This window comes from Cololabis saira, chromosome 2 (assembly GCF_033807715.1).
Source record: "Cololabis saira isolate AMF1-May2022 chromosome 2, fColSai1.1, whole genome shotgun sequence".
NCBI classification, from domain to species: Eukaryota; Metazoa; Chordata; class Actinopteri; order Beloniformes; family Belonidae; genus Cololabis; species Cololabis saira.
This window is the reverse complement of record NC_084588.1, coordinates 54,942,055-54,955,512: the sequence shown is the minus strand read 5'-3', so window position 1 is coordinate 54,955,512 and position 13,458 is coordinate 54,942,055. Positions and strand designations below refer to the sequence as shown.

Below are 13,458 nucleotides of genomic sequence, written 5' to 3'. Positions count from 1 at the left end.
CGCTGCTTGTAGCTTTAATTTGTAGTTGTGATGCAAATAAGTTGCCAACAAACAACAAAGACAACCTTGTTTGCACAACAGTCTTTAATGTGTTGACAGATCCCAGCAGTCCTGCAGGTAAACAGCTGTCCTGCAGGTAAACAACTGTCCTGCAGGTAAACAACTGTCCTGCAGGTAAACAGCTGTCCTGCAAGTAAACAGCAGTCCTGCAGGTAAACAGCTGTCCTGCAGGTAAACAGCTGTCCTGCAGGTAAACAGCTGTCCTGCAGGTAAACAGCTGTCCTGCAGGTAAACAGCAGTCCTGCAGGTAAACAGCAGTCCTGCAGGTAAACAGCAGTCCTGCAAGTAAACAGCTGTCCTGCAGGTAAACAGCTGTCCTGCAGGTAAACAGCTGTCCTGCAGGTAAACAACTGTCCTGCAGGTAAACAGCTGTCCTGCAGGTAAACAGCTGTCCTGCAGGTAAACAGCTGTCCTGCAGGTAAACAACAGTCCTGCAGGTAAACAGCAGTCCTGCAGGTAAACAGCTGTCCTGCAGGTAAACAGCTGTCCTGCAGGTAAACAACAGTCCTGCAGGTAAACAGCAGTCCTGCAGGTAAACAGCTGTCCTGCAGGTAAACAGCTGTCCTGCAGGTAAACAGCAGTCCTGCAGGTAAACAGCAGTCCTGCAGGTAAAGGTCGGAGGTCGTCAGGCGACCCGCCGGGTCCAGATACGTCATCAAGTCCTTAATTATTCCAGACTCACTGATCCATAATCATTTAAATAATTATCTGTTTCATACACGGCAGACTGTAAACAGTACAGGGAATACACGTCTAATAAGATGCACCACACATATACATTATAATAATAATAACATTAAGATATGTCCATAATAAACTATTTACCTTTAAATAATAAGTAGATTTTCTGTGTTTGCTCTGAAGTCGCAGTAAAGCTACGGGAGGGGAAGGACGGGTTTTTACCAACATGAGTTTCTCTCTTTCTGCTCGTGTTTGGGGTCGAAACAAAGATCATGTCGAGATTAATGTTGAAGTACAATCTGGAGAAAAAAGTCAAAATGTTGAGAAAAAAGTCAAAATTTCGTGAAAAAAGTCGAAATGTTGAGAAAAAAAGCGAAGTATCAACTTTATTCTTGAAATTATATTTCAACATTAATCTCGACATTTCGATTTTTTTCTCGAAGTGCACAACAAAAAAAAAATCTTCCCCTCTCCAATATTTTTCTCCTGCCTGGCCCTGATATTCTTCCGTACAAATCTTCATTAACAGAAATGTTGAAATGTAATATTTATTCTACACATTTTTACAGCATTGGAAAACGTTCAGAATGTTTGTGTCATGTTTGTCCTACAGAAACCACATTAAAACAAAAATATATTTCCATCTATTACCATTTTCAAACATTTCTGAAAAAGCTCCAGGAGCCACTAGGGCGGCGCTAAAGAGCTGCGGGTTTAGACCCCCGACTACAGGGAGCTGGTGTCAGGTGTGTTTCCTGGTGTGTTTTCAGGTGTGTTTTCAGGTGTGTTTTCAGGTGTGTTTTCAGGTGTGGTTTCAGGTGTCACTCACCCCCGTGGCCGCTGGGAAGAAGAACACAAGAGAAAAGAAATGCATGTCATCGACTCAGATAAGCTTATTTTCTGTGATTTCAGTTCAGGCTTGAGTGAATAGGTTTAATGAAAAACTTTGTGTTTTGTCTCAGTGACGTTTCACATTAGCATTTTTAATTAGCACCACAGTCTCTGAACGTATGAGACACTGGTTTTTGTCCCAGTTGGAAGACTGAACAAGGATGAACCTGTCCATTCCGGGTTGAAAACTTTATTTTTCACTGTCCACTTTTCTCTTCTTAAGCCTGAATTATGGTTCTGTGTCAAACCAACGCAGAGCCTACGCCGTCACCGTGATGCCGTCGTGAACCTTCAGACTTCTCCGTCACTCCATTTCTCCACGGTGCAGTTCCCCCCGTGACCGCTAGTTAGCGATCTTTTCCTGAATGGTTTATCCGACTTTTTCCGGTCACAGTGAATCAAAGAGATAAGGACAACTATTGTGCAAAAAACCAAAACAAAAAAAATCACACATACACGAAGAAAAGAGGCTGAAAGTTCACGACTGCTTCAAACCGGAAACTGGAAACGCGTTGATACCAAGAACCAATCACTGCCCTCTCCGTCTGTGTGTGGTCTGCGTCGCCTCCACGCGTAGTTACAATTTTCGAGAGGTGCAGGTCAGTGACGGCGTCACTGACGCGTAGCACACGCCGTAGGCACGGCGTCGTTTTGACGCAGAACCATAACTCAAGCTTAATTTATGGTTCTGCGTTACACCAACGAAGAGCCTACGGCGTAGGGTAAGCGGCGACGAACATCGTGCGGTGCTCGTCGCCGCTTACCCTACGCCGTAGGCTCTTCGTTGGTGTAACGCGGAACCATAAATCAGCCTTTAGAGTGCCATTACTTGTCTCTCTGTCTCACACTCACTCCTCTCGCCGTCTTTCTTCTTGTCTCCGGCTCACTCCTCTCTCCGTGTCATCTCCATCTATCGCTAACTTCCCTTTCCACCTGTTACCGCCTCTCATCTCTGTATATAGAGTCAAGCTAATTACACAGATCTGATTGGCTGAGCAGCATCATGTGGGATGGCTTAACTCATATGCAATTGGTCTGTAAGGTCTGTTAAACAAATGCCGTGAAGAATAGTAAAGCTGCGCTGGTTAAAATAGAAGTGCCTCGACAAAATATAGAATCCCTGGGTGATTTAGGCTACGTTCACACTGCAGCTCCCAAGTGTCCCAAATCCGATTTTTTGCTCATATGTGACTCAGATGTGATTTGTTTATGACAGTGTGAACAGCACAAGTCACATGGAATCTGATCTTTTCCAATCAGATTCAGGTCTTCCATATGTGGTTCTAAATCGGATACAGGTCTGATGTTTTGCAATGCGACCTCAGTGTGAACAGCCAGGTCGGAATAAATGCGACTTTGACGTCACACACAGAGCCCCGAGCCGCGGGGAGAGACACGGGAGACGGCGGGGGTCCCTCCGGGCCGCCTCCGCCTCTCCTCCTCCCCTCCTCACCGCTCACCTCTTTATACGACCTCAGATCAGACGAGACAACCGGCTGAATTTAAGCATATTACTAAATAAAGAAGCTAAGGATTCAAATCAGCGAAGCGGTCGTGGTCGCATAACCTGCCCGTTTTACAACGAGCTGGACCGTAGCTCCATAGCTCCGTAGCTCTGCTCCCCGGAGAGCGGAGCTGACACTCCGGGGTGCGGAGCTGCCTTTAAGCCTGAATTATGGTTCTGCGTTAAATCGACGCAGAGCCTACGCCGTAGGTACGGCGTAGGGTACACGGCACGGTGCGCGTCGCCGCCTTCCCTACGCCGTCGGCTCTGCGTTGGTGTAAGGCGAACCATAAATCAGCCTTTAGCCCAAAATACGGCGTGCTGCGTGTGACGTCTTTGTTATTGTTCCTCTGCGCATGCGGGTCAGTTCAGGCCGCGATGCGTTCACACTCCAGTCTGATATAGAACACATTTTAAAAGATAATGTGAACAGCCACAGAAAAAAAATCGGATATGGGAAAAAATCGGAATTGAGCATTAAGGCCTGCAGTGTGAACGTAGTCATATTGATTACAGGTCTGGGTCCGTGCAGGACGGCGTCTGGGTCCGGACCCGGACCGCGGTCCGCCTGTTAGTGACCTCTGGGCTAAACAATGTGCCAGTCATCAACACGATTGGTCCAATTGGCTCATTTTCTTTCATGACAAAAGCCGGACGTGCGCCATTTCCATACAGGCGCTCATTCGCTATGTAGTCGGTAGAGGGACAGGGAAGCTCCGGATTGGTCGGATGAGCTGTCAATCAAGAGTAGAAGGTGCAGGCTCCATTTTAACACCACGGTGTCTCGTCTGCAGACGTGCAGAGCGGAGTTACAGACATGTAAACATGTGAACATGTGATCCTCCGATGACGATCACAATGAAGCAGCGGCTGTTTGTGGATATTTACTGGTATAATAAAGTATTTTGGACTAAATACTTTACTGGATTGGATCTACTGGACCTTTCTGGCTGTAACCAGACCATTTTTGTGGGAATATTTTTGACCGGACGAGTTCTATGAGGCTTCATCGGTGAGTTGCGTCAATCTTTCTTTTGTTTGTTTGTGGTGTGGATTTGTACCAGCGGCTATGATTATATCCTGAAATCATTTATATTGCTCACAAGTTGAATCACAAGAATATTAGCTTTGTAAGCAAGATTTGTAAGATTTGTAAATGACCTAGTTTTGTAAATTTTGGAATGAGTGTGGACAAGGGCTTAGGAATTAATATGAGAATCGATTTAGAATCAGAAGAATCGAAAAGGGTGCTTTCACCTCTGTCCCATTTCAAGCAGTTGTTCCGGAACAGGGAACGTTTCCCCCTAAAGATCGGAATGTTTGGTACATGTGAACACAGTAATCGTGCTCTGAAACGGGACAAAACAAGCGAGCCGAGATCCTAGTAGAGGTTAGGGTTCGGTTCTCGGCCCGATTCCATTCCAGACCTGGAACGGTTAATTTTTTTTATTTGTAGTGAGAACATAATCCACACAGCAACCAATACAACTCCATTCATGTGTATGTGCGACCGCGGGGGAAGGAGAAGAGTCGGTGCAGCCTCCACCACCTTCTCTCCTATTGGACGAGCTGAGATGTCGTCCCAGCGCGGCACGGAGAAATTAAAAGATGTTCAATCCGGGCAGGGTTTGCGCAGCGCAAACGCTGCCGCAGGCGGCCTCTCGTCCGCCGCTGAGCTCCGCTCTGCGCCGAGCGGTCGCACATACATGAATGGGTAAATCCTGATTTATGGTTCCGCGTTACACCAACGCAGAGCCTACGCCGTACCCTACACCGTAGGCTCTGCGTTGGTGTAACGCAGAACCATAAATCAGCCTAAAGCCAGCGGCGGCGGTCTGCGCTGAAAGGGGCGTGTTGTTTATCCCGGGGTGTGGAAGAAGAAACTCCTTCCGCGTTCATTTGACCAATCAGAGAGCAGCTGGTTCACGCATGGCATTTGTTATCAGCTTTGAAACGCTACAGACGTTTGCCTTGTGAACACAAACGAGAAACGGAACAACCCCAGATTCACCCCCTGAATCGGGACAAAACAAACGGGCCACAGGTGTGAAAGCACCCTTAGTGCATCTATCCAGGGATCACTGGCTCATCCATTCATCCATCACCCGTCACAGCCAGCTCTCTTAACGTTATCACCTCCTGCAGGATCCGGGGGTTTTCACATTCCCCTAATTAATAAAATATTATAAAGTGTGATGTGAGCGTCGACATCAGAGATGATGAAGTCTCTCCGGTTCTCACCTGGGCGGGCCGGGGGGGTTGCGGTTGGGCCGGGACGGCACCGAGGGCCCGCCGTGGGGGTCGGGGGAGGCTCCGGGCCGGGACGGGACCGGGGGCCCGGCTGGGGGGGGCCCGGGTGGGGGGCCCCGGGAACTCGGGCGGCCCGGGGGCCCCGGAGGCCCCGGGGGGGCCCGGCGGCCCGGGGTCGGGCTGGTGGCCGGAGACCTGGAGGAGGAGAAACATGTCAGTAGGGGGCGCTAGCTGGTCCATGTGTTCCAGGGTCAATCCGTGCGTTTACATGAGTTTAATTCCTCTTTAATTCTGAATTAAAATTAAACCCGATTTAAAATGAGTAAACATTACCATATAAACACATAATTCTGATGAAAATGGCAATTCTGATATTAAACTTAATTCCAAAGTAAGTGTCTGGTTTATTCCGATTTTAAATCTGAATAGAATAATTCCAGATCATGTATCCTCTCATTCCTCTTTAAATTAATCCGGTCTTTCTTTCTGCTCGTTCCCTCCCCGTCTGTCTCCATGATCTTATATTCCACTGGGCTGGTTTTCCTAACAAAGTTTCCAGATGCAGCAGCAGTAAACGCTGGTCAAGAGCAGAGACATTTATTTAATAAATAGAAATCATTAAAAGAACAGATGGAAACAGGAAACATAAAAATGGTGATCTTTTCAAAGTTGTAGCGACTAAGTTAGTTTTTCTCCCGGTAGTTTAACTTCTGGTCCCCCCACTATCCAATCAGAACCTTCCCAACCCCCAGACCTGGAGAGGAATTGGAGAAAGACCATCAAACGTGTTTCCATGGAAACCTCCATTCAGAATTACTATTTCCATGTAAACTCCAAGGAAAATACTTTAATTCTGAATTATTTAAAGGGGACCTATTCTGAAAACCAGGTTTTTTCTGTCTTTAACATATATAAAGTGTTTTTTCTGTCTTTAACATATATAAAGTGGTCTCCCCTCAGCCTGCCAACTCAGAGAAGGAGGAAACAACCAGATTCTGCAGTGTCTGTACAGCCGCCCGGATGATCGTCCAGTGTCATGTGGATCTACGAAATAACGGAGCTTAAAATATCAAAAATAAAGTAATTTAAGGCTAAAAGCAAAACTGATTAAAACGTTCAAAATGGGACAAGGTTCCAGCAAGAGGAAAAGAAAGATATGGGAAAGTGGAGAAAAGGGAGCTGCTGCAAAGCTGCAGCAGGGCCAAAGGTCATGGTGCAGTGTGTGTGTGTGTGTGTGTGTGTTTGTGTGTGTGTGTGTGTGTGTGTGTGTGTGTGTGTGTGTGTGTGTGTGTGTGTGTGTGTGTGTGTGTGTGTGTGTGTGTGTGTGTGTGTGTGTGTGTGTGTGTGTGTGTGTGTGTGTGTGTGTGTGTGTGTGTGTGTGTGTGTGTGTGTGTGTGTGTGTGAAACGGCTGCAGCAGTGTGTGTGTGTGAAACGGCTGCAGCAGTGTGTGTGTAAGCGTGCTCCAGGTTTGCCTGTCTGGCTGTGAGTTCACGAGAGGCTGCGTGGATGAGGCTTGGTGAATCCTGAGTGGAAATGTCCTCTCATTTTGGGACTAGATGTCCGTGGGTCGAGTGTTGAATTTCCTATGAGCCCTCTGTTGACATATTTGTTGAAATAATACAAATAACTGGCTTCTTTAGATGGTGTGATCTGTGTCTGACGAGGGAGACTTTTTTATCTGCTGGTGTTTCAAGTGAGAAGCTCCCCTCTTGAAAAAGACATAGAAATGGAGTAATGAAGTCTTTTTGAATCATTCTAAGCCCTGAATGCAGGCGTAGTGACGTAGAATTGTTAAATTGGTTTAATTCACTGTTCAAATGGTTGCAGATTACTTTTGTAATCCTGTATTTGGCCCGGTCTTTGTGTGTTTTGATTGTATGGAAATGTAATTCTTGCCATTGCGAGTATGAGACTGTTACATGAGCGTGAAACATGTCAATCATTTTTCTTTATTTTATCTGTCGTGAAAACACGTACTGATGATTGACAGCTTCAACAGGTTGGGTTTTGCCTGTGGAATGAGCGGCGCTGTGTTTTGGATGCAGTGGAGGGGCGTCTTCATGAACCTGCTGTCAATTACATGTCAGTGACATTTTACACAGAAAGCGGTGTATGGAGAAGAAACTAACCCGTTGAGCAGTCCAGTCATTTTAGACACAAGGGAACTCTGAATCACACCAGCATATTCACACTGGACAAAAATCTTACAGATGTGATCAGTGTGGAGTAGGTTTTGTAACAATAAGTTATTGTATGTATATATATATATATATATATATATATATATATATATATATATATATATATATATATATATGTTCACTAGGAACTATTGTTTTACGTTGCAGGAGAGTTGCTGCACGGACAGTTTTGTGTGTGAGGCACCCGAGCATGAACGGCCGGGACAGTTATGTGATTAACCGTTTTGTCACTGGACCGTTATGTTATTAACTCGTGTGTTGTTACTTTAATAAAACCATAACCCACTTGGGTTGAAATAAGAAAATTCTGTAGTCCTTGACTAAAGGTAAGAGACAGAATTTAACAGGTTTTGCCACACACAAGTAATCTAATCTAAGGTGACAGCGGGGGGATCTGAGGGACATAGAGATAACCGACCCTAGAGAATCATTAAGTCAGACTGCCGACCTGCCAGGGTGCAAAGGTCAACAAGTGGGAGAACCACTTATCTGGGGAGAAGTCAGGACTCTGGCAGCCCTGACCCTTCCAGTAATGATGACAACGAGACCCCTATCCCTGTTGACATCCAACTCAACTTCTAGTTGACATGACAAACCAGTACTCCCAAAAAACCTGTTCCCCCTGGTGGCTAAATTGAGCCATGGGAAGTCTCATGTCTCAACAGGGGGGATGAGGATATCCACTAATGATTCATGCTGACATGGAATTGTTCCTCAAAACTCTTTACTTACATTGCTGTTGTAATTTAGGAGCACTGCTGTACGTTCATCCCTGATGAAACTGGTGCTGAAGGTAATGTTACCAAAGCTATAGCCGAATTATGTCAGTTGGCCAAAGTCGTGTCAGAAGACAGACGCTCAGCAGGCGCCACTTTTTGGTCCTGGCTGACCTCCGGCCCCTGGACTGACATAATGACTAAAATTATGATTCCGATTATTACTGTCCTTGTACTGTTCTGTGTTTTCACTACCTGTATCATTCTGTGTCTCTGTGCAATGGTCCAAAGAACCATCCAAACTTCCTTACTCCAATATTCTGAAGTCTATTATCAACAACTCCAACAAAACCCAACTGATGACAAGGATGTTTATGATGACACTGAATTGTTGACTGTTTCATTTTGTTTACTGTGAAATGTTTTAAGCTTGTATGTGTCTTGGCCTTTTCAGAATGAGTGATCGTTCACTAGGAAGGTCGGAGAGGAATTTTGCCCCATATAGCCTTGGTTTTCGCCTCTCCCTTGACATATAATTACTCGTTAACAAGCTTGCATTAAGTGTGTTATAAGCTCCCCTTGCTATTTCTTAAATGTTTGACCTTAATATGATGCTACTAAGCCTAATGGACGGATATTAGTTGAAGATTCATAAGGACAACAGGAGGGAATTGTGAGATTAATTAAGCTTTAAACTTGTTTTTGTCCTTATGAAACTGTCACATGCTTTGTGAACAGATATCAGAACAGCCACTTCCTGATCTACTCAGGTTTTGGACTGTCCTAGTGACATCTGTCTACTGTAATGTCATGACTCAATCACACGTTATCACTTCCACCCATTGTCTACTGTCCACTGTTCACTGTCCATATACGGTCAGTTCGTGTCAAGTTTCTCAATAAAAGCATTTTCTGGGAGGAGAATACTTCGGGAAGCATTTGCTGCCGGGGGCTCTCACAAAGAGCCCCCTATTGCTCTACTCCCCCCTTCTGCAGAAGTGTGTTAAAACCATTCCAGGCAGTCTTTGTGTCTTTCCTCGTTACGAACTTGTAATGTTGATTTAGACCTAACAGAAACCTCATCATGTAACCGTGGCTGATGTTTAGCACTAGCTTCCCCCCTCACCTTCCTCCCCCGGCCGCGGCCCCGGCCCGCTGCACCTGCAGCCAGGAGTCGTCCACCGGGGGGGGCATGGAGGTGCTGATGGTGGTGGTGCTTATGTCTCCGATGATGCGCAGCGCCTCCCGCAGCGCGTGGTACATGCGCAGCATCTCGTCGCGGCGCTGCGCCTGCTCCTGGCTCTCCTCCATCAGGCTGTTCTGGTCCCCGCACGAGTAAAGCTGGGCCAGCAGCTCCGCGTTGATGAACTCCTTCGTCTGAGAACACACACGTATCAGTGTAAAAACACAATCTGATATTCACCACACACACGTATCAGTGTTCTATAACACAATCTGATATTCATCACACACACGTATTAGTGTAAAAACACAATCTGATATTCACCACACACATGTATTAGTGTAAAAACACAATCTGATATTCACCACACACACGTATTAGTGTAAAAACACAATCTGATATTCACCACACACACGTATCAGTGTAAAAACACAATCTGATATTCACCACACACACATATCAGTGTAAAAACACAACCTGATATTCACCACACACACATATCAGTGTAAAAACACAACCTGATATTCACCACACACACGTATCAGTGTAAAAACACAATCTGATATTCACCACACACACGTATTAGTGTAAAAACACAACCTGATATTCACCACACACACGTATCAGTGTAAAAACACAACCTGATATTCACCACACACACGTATCAGTGTAAAAACACAATCTGATATTCACCACACACACGTATCAGTGTAAAAACACAATCTGATATTCACCACACACACGTATCAGTGTAAAAACACAATCTGATATTCACCACACACACACACACACACACACACACACACACACACACACACACACACACACACACACACACACACACACACACACACACACACACGTATCAGTGTAAAAACACAACCTGATATTCACCACACACACGTATCAGTGTAAAAACACAACCTGATATTCACCACACACACGTATTAGTGTAAAAACACAATCTGATATTCACCACACACACGTATTAGTGTAAAAACACAGTCTGATATTCACCACACACACGTATTAGTGTAAAAACACAGTCTGATATTCACCACACACACACACGTATCAGTGTAAAAACACAATCTTCTATTCTCTTTAGAAAATGTAATTTGTTATCTGTCTTCAATGTGAACACTTATCAAACCTGTGTGTTTATGTATACGTTTGTATATTCATCTCATGACCTGCCACTCAGCTTCCAGAATGTTTTTAAGTTTTCCTCAGCCATCCGTTCATCCATTCATCCATTCATCCATTCATCCATTCATATCAGACACGACACTCAAAGGACTTTCAACTTCCTTTCTGCCGTTATGACTTCACACAATCAACGCACTTTTAAATACAGAGGACCATCTATGGAACAATTTACCTCCATCACTAAAATCAATATCTTCACTGGCTTTGTTCAAAAAACACTTGAAAAAATTATTATTTAGTTAAGATCAGAAACACTTCTGGAGTTGTTCAATTGTACTTCCTTTCATGCAATTATCCTACATCTTCATAATTTCTCCTATCTTTCAATAATTCAGTATTGTTTTTCTTTTTCATGCTAAATTATCTTTTTCTGTTTTATATTATGCATTTCTATATTATGTTTTTGCTTTGAAGTAGCTGCTACAACTGCTGCTCAAAAATGTTTGAAAATGGAAATCGATGGGGAGGGAAATATATTTTTTGTTTTAATGTGGTTTCTGTAGGAGGACAAACATCCTTAACGTTTTCTAATGCTGCAAAAATGTGTGGCTGTTGGAAACAAACCGGCCAAAGGGAAAAATAACTGAGGAAAAAAAGAGGATTCAACGTTTCTTGGAGTGAATCATTTGCATTCATCGCCTGAATGTTTGCTTGTAGCGAGAAGTTCTCCGATAACAAAAAGAGTCGTGTGGAAAGACATTTGCAGTTTCATGTAGCAGCTACATTAGCAGCTACATTAGCAGCTACATTAGCAGCTACATTAACAGCTACATTAGCAGCTACACTAGCAGCTAATTAGCAGCTACATTTGCAGCGAGGACCCAGTTCTAACTAATATAGAAACATGCAGCATGTGTTTCTTCATTCTAAGGCTTATGTTATGGGTGGTATTAGAGTACAAACCTATGGGATGTTCAGCGCAACTGCACTTTGTCACGCACCTGCTTTGCACTGGCGTCTCGTTGATTGTACTGTGATCTGAGCCGACGCAGTAAACTGTCACAGATTAACAAACTACGAGTGTGCAGTTTCATCTTTGATACACCATACACACAAACATGGTGTCAGAAGTGGGCGTGCTTCGGTGTTAACGGCTGCGTGAAGCCGGCAAGTGAGTTTAGTCAGCGCGTTTGACTGAGAATGTCTGATACACCGGAGCAGCACCAGGAAATAGCCATGGCCGCGAACATACCACCGCCAGCTCCGATGAAACTCAGTGGTAATCTGAGTGCGAATTGGGACACAATTGAGAGCGGAATATGAGGATTATGCTTTAGCAACGGGGCTGGTGAGTAAGCCCAAAGAGGTCCAGGCTGCGACATTGAGGAGTATTATGGGAGCAGAGTGTCGGCATATTTACAAACACAACCTGACGCTGACTGACGCGCAGCGGGCGGATGCGTCCGTCATCCTGAACTCGCTGGAGCAGTACTTTACACCGGCAAAGAATGTGATCTATGAACGCTACATATTCGGCGAGAGGAAGAGGAAGAGGAAGGTGAGGCAATAGACTGTTTTGTGACTCGACTCAGAGAGAAAGCCGCTACCTGTGATTACGGTGCCTTAAGAGATGAGTTGATCAGAGACAAAATAGTTATCGGCATTGCTAATGAGAGCACACGCAGACGGCTGCTGAGGGAGAAGGATTTGACGCTCTCCAGCGCTATTGAAGCATGTCGAGCAGCTGAGCTGAGCGATTTGCAGCTGAGATCTATGGAGCAGGAGAGGTCTCACATGGACAGTGTCAACGCCATAGGAAAACCTCCGTTTAAAAGACAATCCAGCACTGCAGAGAGAATGAGCGCCCAGCCCAGATCACAGGCTCAGAGTCTCTCCACATGTAAGTACTGTGGCACATCACATGGGTGGGGAAAAGAACACTGCCCGGCGTATGGCAAAAATTGTAATGCGTGTGGCACAGCTAATCACTTCGCCAGAGTTTGCAACAAAACCAAGAGAGAGGAAGGAAAACTACACATAGCTGAGGAACTGAACTTTGACAAAGAAAGCACAGTGATGGAAACAAATGATGTGTATGCTGTGGAGAGTATTGGAGCTGTGAGGACAAGAGGCAAAAAATGGTTTGTCAATCTTCGGCTAAATGGAACATTACAGAAATGCCAGATTGATTCGGGAGCCACGTGCAACGTCATGAGTCTCAGAGATAAAAAGAGACTGGCTCCAAGAGAAAAGCTGAAGCAGAGCAACACCACCCTTAAGGTGTATTCAGACCACGGGCTGCCATCACTAGGGGTTTTAACCATGGACTGTGGGGTGCGGGGCCACAAATACAAACTGGAGTTTGAGGTTGTTAACGCACAGCAGTTTGCATTGCTGTCAGGCTCGATGTCAGAGGAGATGGGGCTTATACACTTCACTATTCCAGAGGAGCTCAGAGTGGAGGAGCTCAACACAGTTAATCACAGCCTCACCAAGCCTCTCTCCAGGAATACAGTCATCTCAGCATATCATGATGTTTTCACAGGTCCGGTGGAGGCACTCCCTGGAGAAGTCCACTTTGAGCTGGATCCAGCGATTCAGCCAGTGCAGTGTGCGCCACGCAATGTCCCTGTGACCATGAAGGACGCTGTGAAGGCCCAGCTGGACAGGTACGAAGCAGAGGGCCATATCACGTCTGTCAGCGAGCCCACAGACTGGATCAGCAACATGGTCATTGTCAGAAGACCGGAAAAGCTGCGCATATGTTTACAGCCGCACCACCTCAACCGTGCACTCAAACGATCGCATTACATCATGCCCAC

At 45.3% G+C, this 13,458-nt stretch overlaps 1 protein-coding gene across 1 annotated transcript in view; it reads right to left on the bottom strand.

Moving 5' to 3' along the window:
* Window positions 1-1,275: 1,275 nt before the first annotated feature.
* The window catches only part of dnm1a (dynamin 1a), a 65,076-nt gene continuing 52,893 nt past the window's right edge, over window positions 1,276-13,458 (bottom strand). Inside the window, exons 21-23 of the mRNA XM_061707130.1 lie at window positions 9,431-9,681; window positions 5,378-5,581; window positions 1,276-1,581 (exon numbers count right to left, since the gene is read on the bottom strand). Coding sequence (XP_061563114.1) covers window positions 1,563-1,581; window positions 5,378-5,581; window positions 9,431-9,681 — 474 coding nt within the window. The 3' untranslated portion in view covers window positions 1,276-1,562. The remainder of the gene's footprint in view (window positions 1,582-5,377; window positions 5,582-9,430; window positions 9,682-13,458) is intronic.